The following is a 21402-nucleotide window of genomic DNA, read 5'->3' on the forward strand; positions in this document are numbered from 1 at the left end:
AAAAATGGATCTTTTCATTTTTCTCAGAATGGACAAATCTTATCAGCAACTACATCTTCACAAAGGCATTTCATTTTGCAATTTTTTAAATAAAATTGTGCAAAGCCCTTAGCTGTTTTTAAGATCTTTTTTTTTTAAATAAAAACAAACCTCATAGTGTTTTTGCTTTGGGGCAGAATGTGATTGGCAATGATAATAATCCCAGCGGTGAGAAATTTCTGTACCAAATTGAAGCAATGATCATAAATAAGGATGATGCACTTCCTGGACATGTTCATTAGGCATATCAACTGGTTAACGCAACTCACAAAAAATATTATTTTTCTGCAATAATCCAGGAACAGAATTTTTGTAAATAGTTAAATCAGTTGTCCCCTTTCAATAACCAAGATTTTCAAACACTGATGAAATCATAATTCGGATAAACACCCTAGTTGCAGAGACCAATATAAATTGAAGAAGATATGTCAATCACGGAATCCATCATTTTTCCCCTTCCCTTTTTGATATGGCAGCATCATTTGGAACACAACAGATTTCAGAGAAATATATCAAAACAACAGCTTTGCAAAGACCCAGAAGTCAAACCCATCTGTTTTACCCAAGGCAAACAAAAATCCACTCTGGATTGTCCCATTTGTCTTATAAAATAGGCAATTTTGCATTACACTCCCCTTGTTTTTCATGCTACCGAATTGCATCAGCAGCAAATATTCCTGTGATTCCAGAAAATTCAATTTTAATTGTTACGAAGAGATTCTGTTCTAAGTTTCCAAAATCAAAGCCTGTGTTTAATAAAGTAGTCCTTTCTAAGAAAAGGGGTGAAAGTGATTTATAGTTGGACAACAGTGTAGACAATGAATGAATAAACAAAATGGATTATCATACTTGCAAATGTCATCCTGTTTATTATTCTAGCTAGCCACTTTCATGTTAATTCTTAGGTTGTCCCCAATTTCTATGCCTTCTCCGTCAACACAACATTTAATAGTAGTCCATTATCTGAGAAAGGGTCTAAAATAATAAACTATATGATTTCCTGACTTCAAGCAAAAACTAGTTACATATTTAATGCTCATTTAGGATAAATAATATTGTTTTGAGAAACTGATGAAGTTTAGGTATGTTTTATAGGCCAACTGGAGAAGGAAAAGAAAAGGAGAGAAGATGAAAAACTTTGTTCAGATTATTTTAAGAACAAATCCTGTATTTCACATCAGTAACTTAAATATTAACATCTGCTTCCCCCAAAATAAGACATCCCCTGATAATAAACCCAATTGGGCTTTTGAGCACATGGCAATAAGGCCAAGTGCTTATTTCAGGGTTCAAAAAAACACGCGCACAGAGAGAGAGAGAGAGATCTAGAACTGCGTTTCATCTTGCCTCTCTGCAGCTCCCTGCAACTTTCTACCATGGAATAAAACAAGAAGATCAGGCTACCTAGAAGAAAAAGAATGGGAATATTTCATTCTGGTCTCAGGCATCAGAGATCCATTACACATAGCAATGTGCACCGGGAAAACTGCATTATCAAACCCTATAAATCAGGGGTGTCAAACTTGATTTCATTGAGGGCCGCACCTTGCTGGGGGGGAGGGCTGGAGTGGGCGTGGTCAGCTCGTCACTCGTGTCGCCTGTGGCGGCCCGAGCGCTCTGCCAGAGAAAACAGGCTCCCAAGCTCCGTTTTCGGCTGCCACAGCCTCCTGCAACCCTCTGCCAGTGAAAACAGAGCTCAGAAAGGCCGCGTGCGACCCTCCAAGCTCCATTTTCGCTGTCAGAGGCACCACGGGCCAGTCCTTTGCTGGGACGCCCCGGGAGGCCAAATCTAAGCACCTCACAGGCCGGATCCAGCCCAGGGCCTTGAGTTTGATACCCCTGCTATAAATGGTGTCTAGAACAGCCCAGAAACCAAGCATCTCACTTGCTGGTTTATTTTTTCCCCTTCTGGCCAACCATTTTAGCAGTCCACAAGGATATCAGAGTACTTGGGAGTCAAAACATGAAGGGGGAACCAAAACACCTTGAGAGGACAGAAACCTCTGAAAGCTAGTTCTGGATGAACCCTTTTCGGTATCATCTCTAAGGAAAAAAAGAGAAGTCTTTAAAAAAAGTTTAGCGTTTTGCATGTATAATATATGTATACAAAGACTTCATTTTCTCTTAGTTGATTGTAATCCTATTTTTTCCTCTCCTTCACTGAGACCTTTTTAAATTTTATTTTATTTTTATTTTTTTATAAAATGTCCTAATTACAATGCTATATTTTAAGGCAGCATTTCAGTGTCTTTGAGTAATATACGAAAACACAGCTGGAGGAAGCTTCCGAGGTTCACATAGCTAGCTCGTTTCTAGCTCTTTGCAAAATAATCAAGTATTATTGCTTTATTTTGTTCCCTGTGCTTCTCCTGTGGAAGGAGAAGCACAGGAAGGAGTCTTATAACTGATCTACAAGTATTGTGAATAAGTAAAATATATTTAAAGAGATAGCATTCAGAAATACACACCCCAAAGCAAAATGTAAGCTAGACTCCATCATTCCTAGGATACAGAGGGGAGACTATTTGATTCAAATTGAGGTTCCCCGCCTTGTTGAAAAGTATCCAACGGATCCTTTCAACAACCATGTCAGAGTATATTCATCAACTGGAATAGGACATGGTAACAAAGTCAGCCAATTGGGAGCTGAGACAGACTGGAGCCAGGGCGTGTCTTAGTCTGCAGCTTCTGAGTCTGTGCAGAGAAAATGAAACTAGTCTCTCTGCTGTACTCTGTGTATGTGAACTTGTCTGCTGATCTGAACTGAACTGAAACTGTTTTCTCCTGCCTTGTGTTCTGCCTGAAGAATCAACTGCTGGTATTGTAAATATACTTTATGTGTTATTATGAATATAAAGACGTTAATGAATCCAGCTGATTCAGTTATCTGTGTGTGCTTCTGGATTTGATTTTTGCAAGAAACTCTGATAAACCACCTCCAAAATAAAGCTTCAAAAGGGGAGAATCAGCACCAGATTCCCTGCCTGCTTCGTGTCCTGACATCTCGTTCTTTCTGACTCAGAAAAATCCAACAGCACAAACACTCCAAAGTTCACACGTCCCGAAGCAAGACGAGAAGGAAACAAGCTCTGGAAATGGTGGGATGAGAAGAATTCTAATCTACAATGCAGAGTCCTCCTTGAAGGGCATCTTCTAAGTAAGCAAACTAAGGCAAGAAGCATCAACGCAGAGGTCTACACTAAGGACCTACCTTGCTGGACCATTTTCTGGCTTCATCGTGGAGCTGCCTGGCAGCCATCATCATGGGTTGGTTAATCACCTCACCGGCCTTCTGTTCTGGGAACTCTTCATCCTTCTCTTCTGGGGGTGGGGGGCGAGGAGGAGGAACCTCTCCTTCAGGCAGAGGGGGCTTCGGAGGAGCATGTTCATCGGTGAGCTGCGGAAAAAAGCATTTTGGGTTTTAACAGCCGGATCCATAGCAAATTCCACGATGGACGTGTTAATGCTTTTGGCCCAGTTTGCCAAATTCAGAGGAATCCCTGTTGTTCATTGATGTTTACAACAAGAATCTTATGACTCAGAAGGCTGAGGGCAAAGTGAATTTTTTTTTACTTTGTCCACATCTGTCTACAATCGTTAAGAGGCATCTGTGAAGGATTGTATGATAAAATGGGCACAAAACTTTGGGGAATCAATAACCATGGATGTATGGGAGAAAATATGGCTTAGAAATGTAAAATTTACTCAAGCCCAAAACCTGAGAGAAAATTTTTACAAAATGTTTTATAGATGGCATTTAGATCCCAAAAAGCTAGCTTGTATGTACCCGAGTTTACAATCTACGTGTTGGAGATGTAAATGTGATGATGCAACGTATTTTCATATATGGTGGACATGTAAGAAAATTAAGGCATTTTGGATTAAGATATGGTGGATTATACAAAATATTCTTAAAAGGAAGATAAAATTTACTCCACAGTTGTTTTTATTGGGCATAACTGTAGATTGTACAGTTATAGAGACTAATCTGATTTTGAATTTAATAACCGCAGCCAGACTTTTGGTGGCGCAATATTGGAAGAAGGAAGAACTACCTACTATTGAAGAATGGACATTAAAAGTAGCTAATTTGGCGGAGATGGCTAAAATCTCTGCATATTTGAAGGATCGTTCAAATGAAAGATATGTACTGGAATGGAGAAGTTGGATTGACGATATACAAAACAAATATGGGACTAAAAAGTTGCAAATAGCTTATGAATGAAATATTTAGATGATTTTTCTTTTTATTCTGACATTTTGGTACCTATGGGGGAGTTAAGGAGTAAGGGGGAGTTAAGAGCTTATAGTTAGTTTGTTTATGTTAGATTATGTTTGTTAAATGCAATACCCTGTATTTTGCTCTGGGAAGTCGGGGGGGGGGAGGGAGAAGGGAATGGGTGGGGGGAGGAGGGGGGAAATTTGTTTGTAAAACATTCTAAAACTTTTCAATAAAAAAAAAAGAGGCATCCTCTTCATTCTTTCACAGGGATTTTCTGAATTGATAACTTGCATAATATCTCAGGAAAGAAGGGGGGGAAGGGAGGCCCGTCTTTAGCGTGCAACATTCCCCATGCATCCCCCCCCCCAACAGGGATGGGCTGCTGCCAGTTGTAACAACCGGTTCATCCAGAAGCGAAAATGTGAGCGTGCGGCATCAAAAAGCCTTCCGCACATGCATGCAGCATCAAAAAACTAGTGATTATATAGGATAGGGATGGTGAACCTTTTCGGCACCAAGCGCCAAAAAGAGAACAAACACACACGGCACCAAGTGCCAAAAACAGAGCACTTCGCAGGCGCTCACGACCAGGAAGAGGAGCTGCCCAGGGAGCACATGCACGCAAGATAAGGTACTTCTGGTTTCCGGCGCACCAGCAAGTCTTCCAGTTTCTGACGCGCATCCACATGCTCACACCGGAAAATGGAAGACCACCAGAAAACCAGAAGAGGAATGGGCAATGCCGCATGTACCAGGCAACATGGCTCCACATACCTCTTCAGGCACATGCCATAGATTCACCATCACGGATATAGGACATGATAGCGCCAGGGCGGGTGGGCGGGGCAAGCCCTGGTCAGAACTACCGGTTCATGCGAACCGGTCCAAACCGGCAGCAGCCCACCATTGCCCCCCCCGCCCCCAGATTCAAAAGGGAATTTTCATATCAATCTCTGATGACCACAAAACAGCACAAATTAAATTAGGGCTTCTTCAAAGTTGTCCAGTTTTTTTAAAAACAGCAACAATACTGCAGTGGGGAAGCTCCTGAAGCAAAGGTAGCCTATAGGCCCGTGATGGCGAATCTATGGTACGCGTGCCAGAGGTGGCACGCAGCGCCCTCTCTGATGGCACACGAGCCGTCACCCCAGTTCAGCTCTGCTGCGCATGCGCGCATGCCTCCCACCGGCCAGCTGGTCTTCGGGTCTCTGCTGTGCATGCGCAGGGGGCTGAGTCACTGGACCACACCCCACAGGATATAAAAGGGAGCATGATGGCCAGTCAAACCTTGTGACGAACAAAGCTGAAAGCTTCCACGCCATTCTGCATTGCCGGACTTTTACTTTAAGACTGGATTATCTTTGGACTTGATTATAATTATTGAGCTGCTTTCCTTTGATGTATCAGAAGTGGGGAGAAGTTATCTCTCCTCTTTGTAAATAATAAACTCTTGGCAGGCAGCCACTAGGTTGTTGCCAAGTTCCGTTAACATAAGGAAAAGGATTTTGCCGGCTGGTTTGGTCTTTAACTCCTGAACATCTGTTGGTGTGTGTGCGTGGGGTTGGGGACAGAACAGGTATGTCTCGTTTAATGAAAAGAAGGACTAGGGGAAACATGATAGCAGTCTTCCAACATTTGAGGGGCTCCTATAAAGACGGGGGGGGTTTCAAACTATTTTCCAAAGCACCAAGATGAGAAGCAATGGATGGAAACTAATCGAGAAGAGAAGCAACCTGGGACTAAGGAGAAACTTCCTAACAGTGAAGACAATTAACCAGTGGAATAGAAGTTGCCTTCAGAAGTTGTGGATGCTCCATCACTGGAGGATTTTAAGAAGAGACTGGACAGCCTCTTGTCTGAAATGATATAAGGTCTCCTGCAGGAGCGGGGGGTTGAACTAGAAGACCTCCAATGTCCCTTCCAACTCTACTGTTTTATGTCCATGATGGCGAATCTATGGCACGCAGAGCCCTCTCTGTGGGCACGCGCACTATCGCCAGCTGTTCTTCTGGTTTCCAGTGCACGCATGTGTGCCAGCCAGTTAGTCTTCATGTGCGCTAGAGCAGTGGTCCCCAACCTTTTTATCGCCGTGGACCAATCAGCCTTTGATAATTTTACCGTGGCCCGCTGAGCGCGCGCAGAGGTGGGGGCTTTGGGCCACACGTGCGTACCTGCACGGGGCTCTCTTCCCTGGAGCCTTTGCGCACGGCCCAGGAGCTTTTGCGCACGGCCCAGGAGCCTTTGCGCTGCAGCGTTCATGTCCCCCGGCCGCTGCGCGGCCCGGTGCCAGGTACTCCGCGGACCGGGGGTTGGGGACCACTGCGCTAGAGCACCAGAAATCCAAAGATCAGCTGTCCAGTGCACATGTACACAGAGGAAACCCAAAGACGAGCGGGCTGGCGTGTACATTGGCACTGGCCAGTTGGTCTTCGGTTTCCAGTGCTCCAGCATGCATGTGCGTTCCAGTTTGGGTACTCGGTGCTGAAAAGGTTCGCCTGTTCACTGTTCTATGTTCTGGGATGGAAGTTCCGGTCCCAATTGTGGCCATAGGTGAAGGACTTTCTGCCTAGGGCCTGGTGGCTCAGCAGACTGAAAGCATTGTGATTAACACCAGCTGTCTGCAATTACTGTAAGTTCGAAGCTCACCAGGCTCAAGGTTGACTCAGCCTTCCATCCTTAGGTGAAATGAGGACCCAGATTGTGGGGGCAATAAGCTGTCTTTGTATAAATATACAAAAGTATGAAGGCTATTGCTTAACGCATTGTAAGCCGCCCTGAGTCTCCGGAGAAAGGCGGCATATAAATCAAATTAATAAACCAGCTCCAGCTGGTCCAGAATGCAGCAGCGCGGGTAGTGATGGGAGCAACATGGCGCTCCCATGTAACACCGCTCCTGCGCGAGCTGCACTGGCTCCCGGTGGTCTTCCGGGTGCGCTTCAAGGTGTTGGTTATCACCTTTAAAGCGCTCCATGGCATAGGGCCTAGCTATCTCCGAGACCGCCTGCTGCTACCGACGACCTCCCATCGACCCGTGCGCTCCCACAGAGAGGGCCTCCTCAGGGTGCCATCAGCCAAACAATGTCGGCTGGTGACCCCCAGGGGGAGGGCCTTCTCTGTGGGGGCACCTACCCTCTGGAATCAGCTGCCCCCAGAGATAAGAAGAATCCATGACCTCAATGCCTTCCGTCGTTCCCTGAAAACCTATCTTTTTCAGCAAGCCGGGTTGGCTTAGAAGAAATTTTTAGATTCTTTTAATTAGTTTGTGATTCTTAACTTTCGGGCCAAAATTTATATATATTTTTAAATGTTTTAATATTTGTATTCTATGTTTTTTATCTTGGCTGTACACCGCCCTGAGTCCTCAGGGAGAAGGGCGGTATATAAATTGGAAATTAAATTAAATTAAATTAAAAAAATAAAAATAATAATTGCAACCACCAATTTCAATCTTTGAAAAATAAACCTGTTCCGCTTTTAGACAGCTGGCTGTGATTTCTACTTATGAATATAGTTACATCATATATTGTCGGTGTGACCGTAAGCACCGAATGGCATGCATTTCGTGAATTGCTACTTTCCTCAACAAACCATACAGGAGCCGGATAATTAGCGCAAATCAAGAGTCGGAGAGAAGCCACAGAAATTAAACAGCACCCCAAAAACCTGTTAACAAAGTATTCTGAAAATGGAAAGGAATACTATGATATCAGTGTTTTTGCAATCTAACTTAAGATGCCAAGTGATTTACAGTAGTTGTGCAATACAATTACAACCAGTGGTGGGATTCAGCCGGTTCGGGCAAACTGGTAGTTAAATTGCTGGCTGGCCCCATCCCTTCCCGCCCTGCCCCTTCCAGGAGTCCCCACGCGCCCCATTTTGGCTCCCAGGTAAGTGCAGGGAGGCCTACTAGGCCCAAAACAGGACACGGGGGTGTGGCGGGGTGGGGGGAGTGGCGCACCCCCCTCCCGCGGCCCGTTTTTGCTCCCAGGAGGTTGTAGGGAGGCCTATTAGGGCCAAAACAGGGGGTGGGGGTGGCGAGTCCCCCCCGCAATTTGTTTTTGCTCCCAGGGGGGTGCAGGAGGCACCCCCTGGCCACGCCCACCATAGCCACACCCACCCAGCCAGTCATTAGGGCCAGAACCAGTTGTTAAACTATTTGAATCCCAGCACTGATCACAACCCTACAAACACGCAAACATACTCTAAACCAGTATTTTTCCAATCCTGGAAGTCCACTCATATTAAAGTTGCCAAGTTTGAAAAACCCAGCTCTAAACAGACAGCTGCAGATTCGGATGGTCTCCTTCATCAACAACGCTAATGCTAATGCTAATCCTTACGTGGAGTTGCTCAAGGTCAGGAGGAGGAGGCGGGAAATCTGGCTCCTGAGGCTTGAAGGCTTCTCGGACTTTGGCTACAGCTCCTAGAATCCTGTATCCAGAATCGAGGAAGTTCTTCTGCAAACCTGGCCAAAAAAGAGAGAGATTATTTTAAAGTTTTGGTATCAAAGTGTTTTAATCTAACAGTTAACACTAGCTTTGGGCAGCGACTTGGCATCACCTGAACCCAAAACATACAAAACTCTCCAGTTATGTTAAGAGACTCAGGAGAAAGGGGATAATGGTAAGATAAAAGAAACAAAGCAATTATTAAACTTAATGTAGGAGGAGTAGTGGCAGAACCTGGGGGTGGAGTCAAACGAGGCATCGGTCTAGAATCCCTACATAGCCACAAGCAAACTAAATTCAGCTTCCCTTGAACTGACCTTTATTTAACTCCATGCAAATGGTAACAGTTAGTTGACAAGTTCCCTACACATAGGCTTTTTAGCAATAAATCAATTTAAGGGGACCTTCACATGCGGACTTGATCTTTTGCACATGACAACTTTCCATTTTTCAGCCCCCCATACTGGATGTTGTGTTACTCAAATAGCTATTTGCCGAGACCCATCAACAAACCTACACTGGTTTCATTCATTCATTCATTCATTCATTCATTCATTCATTCATTCATTCATTCATTCATTCATTTTCATTCATTCATTCATTCATGATTGATTGATTGATTGATTGATTGATTGATTCATTCATTCATTCATTCATTCATTCATTCATTCATAATTTCTATAGCAGCTCAACCCAACCAAGTCTGGGCGGCTTACAATTCTAACATTCTAAAACCCATTAAAACAATCGAAAACCATTAAAACAATACAAACATCAAATTCTTGGGAAAAAAAAGTTTTCTCACATAACTTGGTGGTGCTTCTTATACTGCACTTCCAAAGCAACCTCACAAGCTGTCAGAAGCTCTACACTTACTTCCCAGTTATGAGCTCAGAGGTGGTATTGAGCCGATTCTGACGAACCGGTAGCGGAAATTTTGAGTAGTTCAGAGAACCGGCAAATACCATCTCTGGCGGGTCCCGCCCCCAATCTATTCGCTTCCTCCCGAGTCCCTGCTGATCAGCTGGGTCTTCTTGTGTTGCCCTGCACAGGAGAACGGAGCTGGAAGGCAGGTTAGTGGGGTGGGGAGGAAATGGGGATATTGCAGTATCCTTTCCCCAGGACTGAGGAGGGAATCGAGATTTTGCAGTATCTTTCCCCCAGGAGTGGGGAGGGAATGGGGATTTTGCAGTATCCTTCCCCTGGAGTGGGGTGGGAATGGAGATTTTGCAGTATCCTTCCCTTGCCATGCCCAAGCCACACCCACCAAGCCACACCACGCCTACCAAGCCACGCCCACAGAACCGGTAGTAAAAAAAAAATTGACTCCCACCACTGAACCAACTTCAAAGGACAGAAGTTTGAGACAGCCTGGTGAACCACTCACCAGGGTCAGAAATGTTCCCTGCCACGGCTTTTGCATCCATCACCATCGGCGAAATGGTCTTGCTCAGGTCATCCGAGGCGGCTTTAATCGCTTCACGGAATTTAGGATCTTCGGAGTTTTCCACCTCTTTCTTTGCCACCAGCAGGATACGGTTAGCTCGTCGGGCAATGCTAGTGGCTCCCGCTACCAGCATCTGAGGTTGAACGTTGGCCATCGCCACTTTACATTTGTCCAGGTCTTTTTTAATGGCTTCCTCAGAGGCATCCAAGAGAGATTTGGTGTCAATGGCTTCATCTACCAAGCCTGGAATGGAAAATTTAAAAAAGTTACCTCTTTACATAACCCGAGGCGTGCTCAAGACCGAACTCATCATGTGGCTCAACAGGTTAGACCAGGGATGTCCAAGCTGGACAACTTTAAGACTCGTGAACTTCAACTCCCAGAGTTCCCCAGCCAGGTTGGCTGTCTGGGGAATTCTGGGAGTTGAAATCCACGAATCTTAAAAAGTTATATAATATCCTCCATCCTAATATTCCTAAAAGCAGCGGCGAAATTCCCCCGGTTCTATCTGGCTCGCCGAACTGGTAGCACCGGTGGCAGGAGGCTCCGCCCACCTGCCGGGACATCATTACGTGCTGTTTTTTAACCATTTGCGAATGAGCAGAAGATGCGCGCACGAGCATAGCATGTGCATGCTCCCACACAGGGGTGCACCCAAAACGGTAGCGAAGTTAAGTGGATTTCACCACTGCCTAAAAGTCTACAGTAGTAGCCAGAATTGTGAAAACCTTTTGCGAAAAATGTATTTTTGAGGTTTGATGGCTAATAACACCACTTTTTTTTTTTTTTTTTTTTGAGTTTCAAGATAATCCTATTCCACTGCTTGGAACCTTAACCCAATTGAAAATCGATGGAGCCGACTAAAGAAACTTGTTAGTCAGAAGCAACCCAGCAATAAAACCCAGTTAATAGAAGCTATCATTCAATCTTGGTTTCACATGATAACAGCTGCAGAACTAAAAGACTTGGTTCACTCCATGGGAAGACATTGTAAGGCCGTAATTCATGCTAAAGGTTACCCAACAAAGTATTAACTGACATGGGGATCATTTTTGCATATCTCATTTTTTCTAAGTGTTTCACTTTTCTTCTTTATACTGTAACTGCTATTCTAATAGCAAACCCTTCATAAAAGGTATTGCATTACATTCTTGATTAAATAATCTTTCCATTGATATATAATTTTATGGTACAACTCCAAAAAAAAGTGATGTTATAAGCTAGTTTTAGCAAATACTTTTTCCCCAAATGGTTTCCACAATTTTGGTCACTACTATATAATACCCTCCATTATTAAATGGGTTTCACGAGTGGTTCAATTAGGAGTACGTTATGTTTATTTTCAGAGAAGAAAAAAGCTAGAATCCCTCAAAACTAGTTTAATAAAAAATAATCCTGGACCATGGAGAGAGTTTGGATGGAATTTTGAAAGGCAGAAAAGAGACTGTATTTTTTGCTTAATTGCGTGACTTAGGCTACACTAGCATAAAATAATATTTGGCCAACTGGCTATTCACAAGGAACTTCTTTTTGGCAAGATGTTTTGAGAGTCCAGCTACAGGATTCTTAGAAAATGGCTTTGTGTGTATGTGTTTGTATGTTCCAGCATAACTCTGGAATGCCTTGAGCAATTTCAACCAAACTTGATACACAGATGACTTACTCTCTGGAAAAAATTAATGTGGGGGTAAGACACCCCTAGCGCTCTTGGGATGTGTATTCTGTTAAGATACAGCCTGTTGTGCCTTAAAATGGCTTCTACTGTGCAGCACAGTAGAGTTGCCATGGTAATGGCTTCACAGTATTCCACAAGGGGGCTCCCTCTAGTAAGGGGAAAAATCCAACATTAGAAATTACATTTGGCTTTGAATATTCTTGAGGACAAATGTATGGCCATGATCAATCAAACATTACTGCAGTTCGGCCTGCCTGCACCACTACGAGGCCAACACGATGTACGTCACACAGATTACATATGATAAAAGAACTACAACGTCGAACACCTTAGTGCATATATCACGGACAAGAAGCCACTTCTAAATCAAGATCAGAAAAAAGCATACCAAATTATCATGGATCAGTTAGCAAAACAAGAAGGGGGCAGCAGGAAAACATTTTTAACTAATTTAATTCTCGTTGAAATCAGGGCTCAGGGTGAAGTTGCTCTTCCTGTCTAATACAGGATTGGGATAAATAAATACCTAGGCAATGCCAAGTTATCAGCTAGTATATGATATAACTTGTCTAAAACACCAGCCTGTTCTGATCCCCAGCACTCGTTTCTTCTTCCTTTCCTTTGTGTAAAGTAAGAAACATCTAATAATCCTCTTTTTCTTTCAACATCTCGCCCGTTATCATTACAGAGTAATCACCACCAACATGGCTGAAAATAATTGCAAGGGCCCTTTATCTCACCTGTCATTTTTTCCACATTATCGATCCATTGGTTCTTCATGGTCTCAAAATGTTCATAAGCGGCTTGATTTCCAGGGTTCCTTAAGAGGATGCGAGCAGCAGACACCACCTGCAGATAGAAAGGTATCTCAGGAAGGACAATAAGCAGGTCTCCTGGAATTTTCTTTGTCAGCCTTAATAAACTGGAAGTCAGAGAAAGAAAGAGAGAGAGAGAGAGAGAGAGAGAGAGAGAGAGAGGGAGGGAGGGAGGGAGGAATGGAGGAAGGAAGGAAGGAGTTGGGTGGAAGGAAGGGAATCAGAGAGAGAGAGAGAGAGAGAGAGAGAGAGAGAGAAAAGAAGGAAGGAAGGAAGGAAGGAAGGAAGGAAGGAAGGAAGGAAGGAAGGAAGGAAGGAAGGAAGGAAGAGAGAAACAGAGACGGGAGAGAGGGAGAGAGGAAGGAAGGAAGGGGTTGGGTGGAAAGAAGGGAATCAAAGAGAGAAAGAAAGGAAGGAAGGAAGGAAGGGAGAGAGAGAGAGAGAGAGAGAGAGAAAGAAAGAAAGAAAGAAAGAAAGAAAGAAAGAAAGAAAGAAAGAAAGAAAGAAAGAAAGAAAGAAAGAAAGAAAGAGAAAGTGAAAGAGAGAGAAAGAAAGAGAGAAAAACAGAGACGGGAGAGAGGGAAGGAGAGAGGAAGGAAGGAAAGGGTTGGATGAAAGGAAGGGAAAAAGAGAGAGAGAGAGAGTCAGAGAAAGAAAGAAAAAAGAAAGGGAGACAGAATCAAAGAAAGAAAGAAACAGAGAGAAACAGAGAGAGAAGGCCCACCTGAGGCGTCAGTTCTCTTGCTGACTTCACGGTAGCTTGGATGCCTTCCACGGTACTTTTGTTGGCTGTCCCAACGGCAGCCGCCTTCTCTGCAGTCGCCCCCAGCCTCGCTGCGTGATTCTCGAAGTTGGCTGCCCTTTCTTCAAAGACCTGAAAGGTTAAGTGGAACCCTTTAACAAACGGAAAGGGGCTCAAAGAGTTTAAACTGAGCCAGGGCCAACTTACAGAAACCCACTCAACCTTGGCTTTATCAAGAATATTTCAGAGATTCATCAAAGGCTCATTCAGTGGAAACCCTGAAATATTATTCTTTTACGAGAATCATCGCTTAGTCTATTAAAGCAGAAGAAGGACTATAGTCACGTGAATTGATTCATGGAGAAATAAGCACCACAAAGAGGACGGTCTGGTCCTTTTAAACATCTTACTTTCGTATTTTTATAAGGTAAAGGTAAAGGTTCCCCTCGCACATGTGTGCTAGTCGTTCCCGACTCTAGGGGGCGGTGCTCATCTCCGTTTCAAAGCCGAAGAGCCAGCGCTGTCCGAAGACATCTCCGTGGTCATGTGGCTGGCATGACTCAACGCCAAAGGTGCACGGAAGACTCTTACCTGCCCACCAAAGGTGGTCCCTATTTTTCTACTTGCATTTTTTCCCTGCTTTCGAACTGCTAGGTTGGCAGAAGCTGGGACAAGGAACGGGAGCTCACCCTGTTATGCGCACTAAGGATTCGAACCGCTGAACTGCCAACCTTTCGATTGACAAGCTCAGCGTCTTAGCCACTGAGCCACCGCATCCCCTTTTTTTTATAAGGTAGTTTGTTTAATTAAACAATAAACTAGAAAAAAAAATAGAGAAAGCTCACTCGGTTAACTGATCACCAAAGCTAATGCCCTGAAACAGGAACAAAAACGGAATCTTGGAGTAGTTCTCACAGAGTCAATCAACATGTATGTTGGTCCTTGACTTATGACCATAATTGAGCCTGGCAATTATGGTTGTAAGTCATGATGATTGTAAAGCAGGTTATCCCATGACCGAATCTGATTGTTTTGACATTTTTATTAAGCAAACCCATTGTTCGGTAAGGGCAGTTTTTGCTGGAAACTGGAAGTAAATGCCAGTTTCCAGAGAAAAACACATTGTAAATGTTTATTCCATTTACAATGAACAGTTGGACATTCCAAATGACAATAAATGTGGGTCAGTTGCTGAGGGCCCTAAATGTGATCTCATGGCCGTGGGGGAAGAATTGGGACTTCAGAAATGGGTCATAAGTAGCTTTGAGGGTGTTTGTCATAACTTGAAGGGCCTGGTGGCTCAGCAGACTGATAGCATTGTGATTAACACCAGCTGTCTGCAATTACTGTAAGTTCGAATCTCACCAGGCTCAAGGTTGACTCAGCCTTCCATCCTTTCTAAGGTACGTAAATTGAGGACCCAGTTTGTGGGGGCAATAAGCTGACTTTGTATAAACGTACAAAAGTATGTAGGCTACTGCTTAACGCATTGTAAGCCGCCCTGAGTCTCCGGAGAAGGGTGGCATATAAATCAAATTTAAAAAAAAAACCTTTGAAAGATCACTAAGTGACTGGTCAGAAGTCCAGCTAAACCACAATTCATTTTTGCAGCCATTGCTGCCTCTTGCTTGCATGCAGCATCAACCCTCTTTGCATTTTGTTCACACAGCAGAGCAGGATGAGAGGCTGCTTCTGCTTCTTCTGCTTCTTCTTGTGCCATATCCGTCATCGGACGTTGGCAATCATGTTGGCAATCCAACATGCATCTGCTTAAAAGTCCCAAAGATGCTTTTTCAAGAGGCAACTGGACTCTCTTGTTTTTTCTTTGAAGACGTTTCGCTTCTCATCCAAGAAGCTTCTTCAGCTCTGACTGGATGGTGGGGAATGGAAGGATTTATGCTCCTTGCAGACAGCTGGTCATTTGCATTCTTTCAGAGAGTCACTTGGGAGGTTTATCTGTCTCATTAGGGTCACTAAACTAAACTAAACTAAACTAAACTAAACTAAACTAAACTAAACTAAACTAAACTAAACTAAACTAAACTAAACCAAACCAAACCTGAGTGGTACAAATGGGTGTGGAGCCTTCTTGGGACTGCTGAAGACCGGAGACAGATGATGTCGTATCCCTCCTCCTCTGTTGAGAGAGGGGTGTTCATAGGCCATCTATGTCAAAATTGAACAGCCCCCTCTCAACAGAAGGGGAGGGATACGACATCATCTATCTCCAGTCTACCACACAATCCTTTCAACAGTTCCAAGAAGGCTCCACACCCATTTGCACCACTCAGGTGACCCTGAGGACACAGATAAACCTCCAGGTGGCCTCAACGACCCTCTAAAAGGATGCAAAGGACCAGCTGTCTGCAAGGAGTATAAATCGGGTGAAATCCAGCCAGTTCCATCTGGCTTGGGCGAACCTGTAGCGGTGGCTGCGGGAGGCTCCACCCACCCTCGTGAATGTCATGACATCACTTTTTTGCGACATTTTAAGCCTCTGCGCATGCGCAGAAGGCTTTATGCATGCACAGACGAAGAGGCGCTCAGATTGGCAAACCGGTAAGGAAGGTAAGTAAATTTCACCCCGATATAAATCCTTCCATTCCCCACCATCCAGCCAGAGCTGAAGAAGCTTCTTGGATGAGAAACGAAAAGAAAAACTAAGAAAGTCCAGTTGCCTCTTGAAAAAGCATCTTTTGGACAACTATGACAGTCTATGGAGACTGAGAATCTCCATAGCCATTCTGCTTAAAAGCTGAAGAAATGCCTTCAGGACTGCTCAGCGAGTGCTGCTGGTTTATGTAAGGAAGAAGCATCTTAGTGTCAACAGCTCAGTGTTGGGTTGGACTTAGTTAACCACAGGATCCTTGTCTGCTGTTTCTACAGCAGGAATCCCAAGCTGGAAATACACCACAAGCCCTCTTCTCACCAGAGGCGAGGAGGTGAGCCTCCCAAGAGATGAAGTCTTTCCACCTCAATTGGAAGTACTTCCAAAGTTGAGCATAACATGGAGGAGAAATGGAAATATGGAGAGCTTGGCCCTAGATTTAGGGGTGCAGAGAACTGGGGAATCCAACATATTGCTTAGCTCCAAAATTGTAGGAGGCAACCAGGCTGAGCATGAAGGAGGAGTCAAGCGCGTCATCATTCTTGAGTCCCTTTGTACCCACAAGGGATTTAAGTCCAGCCCTCCCTTGAATTCCTTTGACTCTTAACCACCAATTTGCTTTGACCATTATTTATTTATTTTATTTATTTTTCAGATTTCTATACCGCCCTTCTCCTTTTGGACTCAGGGCGGTGAACAGCCAAGATAAAAACATTTATACACAAAAGTTAAAAATAGATTTAAAATAATTAAATAAATTTGGCCCTTAATTTAAAACTTTTCAATTAAAATCCATATCAAATTTTAAAACCAACCGTAAAATCAGGACAGCCTGGCTAACTGAAAAAAATAGGTTTTTAGGGCCCGACGAAAAGTCCGGAGGTCGGAGATCACTCGTATCTCTGGGGATAGATTGTTCTAGAGGGTATGTGCCCCCACAGAGAAGGCTCTCCCCCTGGGGGTCGCCAGTCGACATTGTCTGGCCGACGGCACCCTGAGGAGGCCCTCTCTGTGGGAGCGAACTGGCCGGTGGGAGGCTATTGGTGGCAGAAGGCGGTCCCGTAAGTACCCCGGCCCTAAGCCATGGAGCGCTTAGTTTAACTACCATTAGTAGTTCAGATTCTTCTTGAAAGTGTTAGCATGCATTAAACCTGTATTCATTTGAACCGCCTTGGCCCGTAACTTCTTGCACCTGATACAAACCTAACTTTGAAGGCCACTGACTTTGTCCTGTCCAATCAAATTACATATAACCATATTTACAAAAGTTGACTTAATTTTAAAGAAATAAAATGTTGGACTCAGAAATGAAGTATTATTGGAAGAAGAAAAAAATCCCGTTAATTGATTGATATAGAATCCTCAAAGGCTGGCATCTTCAAAACAACCATAGTTGTACCATTTGACAGCAAGGCAGTCTGGAAGGGCGGAAATCAAAATTTCTGCTGGACACTCACCTCATCCCTGTTGGGTGCATCTGGAGGAGCAGTGGCTGCTACTGCCAACAGCTTAATTGGGGTCGTGGTGTCACTGAACACTTCCGACACTTCCTGGGTCATAGCTTCTTGCATCCTTGATTTAAGATCCTTAACAAGAATTAAGACATTTCACATTGAGAGATGTATCTAATGAAAAAGAAGGACTAGGGATGACATGATAGCAATGTTCCAATATTTGAAGGTGTTAGGATACGGTTTGAGCCTAACAAGTTGTCCAGGCAATATATGTGTTCTGTGACTTTAATATGGATATGTATTGTGTGACTTTAAAGTTTTCCTGCTGATTCATTGTAATGCTGAGTCATGCTGTAATTAGATAATTACTGGTTGTAAACGTATTTAAGAAAGGTACTGTAACGTATTCAGTTGATGATATGCTACCATTGTGTGTGGAGTTGCTATCCATTATGCTATCATCGGTTGGATGGATCTGCTACCATTGTGGTTTGTGAACCAGAGTGAGTTTGTTATTCTAACCAACTACTGTTTGTGTGGTAAGAAGATTTTTGTATCGCTGGACTGATTTAACTGGCAAAGACTTGGACTGATTTAAAGACTATGAGATTGTTTTTTCACTATAAAGTAAACTTTTGATAAACCAATTTCCACATCTCTTATTCATTGCTCTCAGCAACGTTTCTCTGTGCTCTACACTCTGCTGGTTGGTAACACAACAACAATATCCTTAACAGAGGGTCTGTCACAAAGAAGGGGGAGTCTTCTCTATTCTCCAAAGCCTCTGAAGGCAGGACAAGAAGCAACGGATGGAAAATTACCAAGGACAGAAGCAATCTAGAACTAAGGAGAAACTTCCTGAAAGTGAGGACAACCAACCAGTGGAACAGCTTGCCTTCAGAAATTGTGGGTGCTCCAACACGGGAGGCTTTTAAGAAGAACATAGAACATCAGAGTTGGAAGGGACCTTGGAGGCCTTCTAGTCCAACCCTCTGCTCGAGCAGAAGACCCCAAATCATTTCAAACAGATGGCTGTCCAGATTGGACAACCTTCAAGGTTCCTTCCAACTCCAATGTTCTGTTTTGATGTGATTGGGGCCCATTAAAGGATTCTACCAAGATGGGCTGCATCCTCGTGAGAAAGAAGGGTGGAGTCATCCAGTTAGGTCCCCCACAACCCCAACTTCCCCCTCTTGAGCAAGGGGCTTTCACGCAACTTTGCAACCACTGCAAATGGGAACTCAAATGAAAGCCTCCTACAAACTGCCCATATTCAACAGAGCTAGAAAAACCAGGGTTTCCAGCAGAAGTGCGTAACTACGGGCTAGGAGTGCTTGGCTATCCTAAACCCTACAGCGGTGTTTTTCAACCAGGGTGGATAAAAATCAATGATTTTTTTTAAAAAAATCAAAAAAATCAGATTTTTTTGATTTAATCGGATTTTTTTGATTTAAATTGATTTTTTTTTATTTTTATCAAATTTATTTTAATAAAAAACTTTTGGGGTAAAAATCTATCGTAAGATAGTTTTCTATTTAAGATACATAAATAATGTAGTTTATTCAGCATGAAATGGAGCTTAGTTATGTAGCATGAGGCTGTATATTCTGCAACACTGGGACTATCGGTGAGTCAACAGTGGGTCAAAGGAGTAGCAGAGATGACAGTTGCTCTTTAAAAAACTTATTTTAAATCGAGTTGATTTAAATCAAGCCTTTTTACTAGTGATTTAAATCATGATTTAAATTGTGATTTAAATCAACTCGATTTAAATCAAATCCACCCTGTTTTCAACCTTAGCCATTTTAAGATGTGTGGACTTCAACTCCTAGAATATCCCAGCCTATTCTGGGAGTTGAAGTCCACGCATCTTAAAATAGTCAGGAAATGTTGCCATAGGGCAGTGATGGCGAACCTTTTCGGCACTGAGTGCCCAAACCTGAATGCGCGCTGCGCACGCTGGAGCACCAGAAACCCGAAAACCAGCTGGCTGGTATGCATGTGTGTGCCGACCAGCTGGTGTAAGGTTTTCGGTGCGTGCATGCGTGCTGGTCTTCGCATGCGCTGGAAACCCAAAGACCAGCTGGCTGGCGGTCTTTGGGTTTCTAGCTTTCTGGCGCGCGCAAAGATCAGCTGGCCGATGCGTGTGCCCACATAGAGGATTCTGCGTGCCACCTCTGGCATGCGTGCCATAGGTTCGCCATCACGTTCCTAGGGAATGTCCTCCACAAGAAATCCCCACATTTTAATCTGATACACAATGAGATTACTTAAACCAGGGGTCTGCAACCTTAAACACTCGAAGAGCCATTTGGACCCGTTTCCCACAGAAAAGAAAACACCGGGAGCCACAAAACCCTTCTCGTGCCTGACTATTTCTCGAGCAGCCACAAAACTAGCATATGTAGTTGAATTAAACGTTCTGTTTTCTTCTGAAACTTTTCTTTTTTTGGATTTATCCATGGTTGGCCTACCGGGGGTTGAAAAGTTCAATAAATCATGTGCTGGTGGGTGTCGCACATTGGCAGTTGTGACGCATATTTTGAATGGCAGGGAGCCACAGCAGAGGGGTGAAAGAGCTACATGCGGCTCCAGAGCCTCAGGTTGCTAACCCCTGACTTAAACATACACACACACACACAAAGTAATTATATTATTTTAAGTAGTACAGTGGTCTAAAGCACCCTGTTATTAAGAACAGCTGCCTGCAATTACTGCAGGTTCGAATCTCGCCAAGGCTCAAGGTTGACTCAGCCTTCCATCCTTTCTAAGGTAGGTAAATTGAGGACCCAGTTTGTGGGGGCAATAAGCTGACTTTGTATAAATATACAAAAGAATGAAGGCTATTGCTTAGCGCATTGTAAGCTGCCCTGAGTCTTCGGAGAAGGGCGGCATATAAATCAAATTTAAAAAAAAAAAGTAAGCTAACCTGCATTGATGTAAACAATATTAAGCTGATATTAAATCATATTGTATTTTTAAATATGTTGTCCCCATCTGCCAGGCTTCCCCTGCTTCTTTCTAGAAACCAGTTTCAGATGCAAATCTGGCCTTTTGGCCAGAACCCATCCTAAGGCCTTGCCTAATTTTCTGAATAGAGTTAAAAGATAGGACAGAGATTAATCCCAGACTGGTTCAAACCCTGCTGAGGAAATGGAAGAGGAGAAGAAGGGGGGGGGGGAACAACAATTTTTTTAGCAAACCGGGAAGTGGGATCTGCTAGATACAGTGAAGGTGCTACCAGCTTCCTCTAACGTTCCATCTTTAATCAGAAATTATGAGTATTAAGGTAGATAATGTAGGCAATCCTGGACTATACGTCTCAAGGAATGTCAGATACTGTGTTGACTTGTCAACTTGTTAAGCCTTAAGGATTTTTTATAGGATTTTTATTTATTTATTTGTATCTCACCATTATTATTTTGATGGGTGGTCAATCAATCAATTAATTTATTAGTAAATGTAGCAAAAATATCCAACATACCTTCCTCCTCTTATTTTCCGCACAACAAAAACCCTGTGAGGTGGGTTGGGCTGAGAGAAAGTGACTGGCCCAAGGTTACTCAAGTAAGGCTAAGGCAGGACAAGAACTCTTCCCCCCCCCCCTTTTCCAATGTTATTGGAGGAGAAGGACAGGCAGAGCCATCGTGCCCCCCTCCTATGAGTAAAGGTAAAGGTTTCATTTCATTAGCACATATGTGCTAGTCGTTCCCAACTCTAGGGGGCGGTGCCTATCTCAGTTACAAAGCTGAAGAGCCAGCGCTGTCCGAAGACCTCTCTGTGGTCATGTGGCCGGCATGACTCAGCACCAAAGGTGCACGGAACGCTGTTACCTTCCCACCAAAGGTGGTCCCTATTTTTCTACTTGCATTTTTTACGTGCTTTCGAACTGCTAGGTTGGCAGAAGCTGGGACAAGTCACGAGAGCTCACCCCGTTACGCAGCACTAGGAA

General features: G+C 43.7%; 1 protein-coding gene across 3 annotated transcripts in view; it reads right to left on the bottom strand.

Annotated features, from left to right (window-relative positions):
• Positions 1 to 21402, bottom strand: part of VCL (vinculin) — a 113497-nt gene that overhangs the window by 14729 nt on the left and 77366 nt on the right. For all 3 annotated transcript variants that reach the window (XM_070945412.1, XM_070945414.1, XM_070945413.1), the window contains exons 13-18: positions 17454 to 17582; positions 13371 to 13520; positions 12572 to 12680; positions 10097 to 10399; positions 8602 to 8726; positions 3251 to 3436 (exon numbers count right to left, since the gene is read on the bottom strand). In XM_070945412.1, the coding sequence (XP_070801513.1) occupies positions 3251 to 3436; positions 8602 to 8726; positions 10097 to 10399; positions 12572 to 12680; positions 13371 to 13520; positions 17454 to 17582 (1002 nt within the window). The remainder of the gene's footprint in view (positions 1 to 3250; positions 3437 to 8601; positions 8727 to 10096; positions 10400 to 12571; positions 12681 to 13370; positions 13521 to 17453; positions 17583 to 21402) is intronic.

The sequence above is a fragment of the Pituophis catenifer genome, unplaced genomic scaffold (genome assembly GCF_029215685.1).
Source record: "Pituophis catenifer annectens isolate HBS135680 unplaced genomic scaffold, rPitCat1.0.hap2 SCAF_6, whole genome shotgun sequence".
Classification (NCBI taxonomy): Eukaryota; Metazoa; Chordata; class Lepidosauria; order Squamata; family Colubridae; genus Pituophis; species Pituophis catenifer.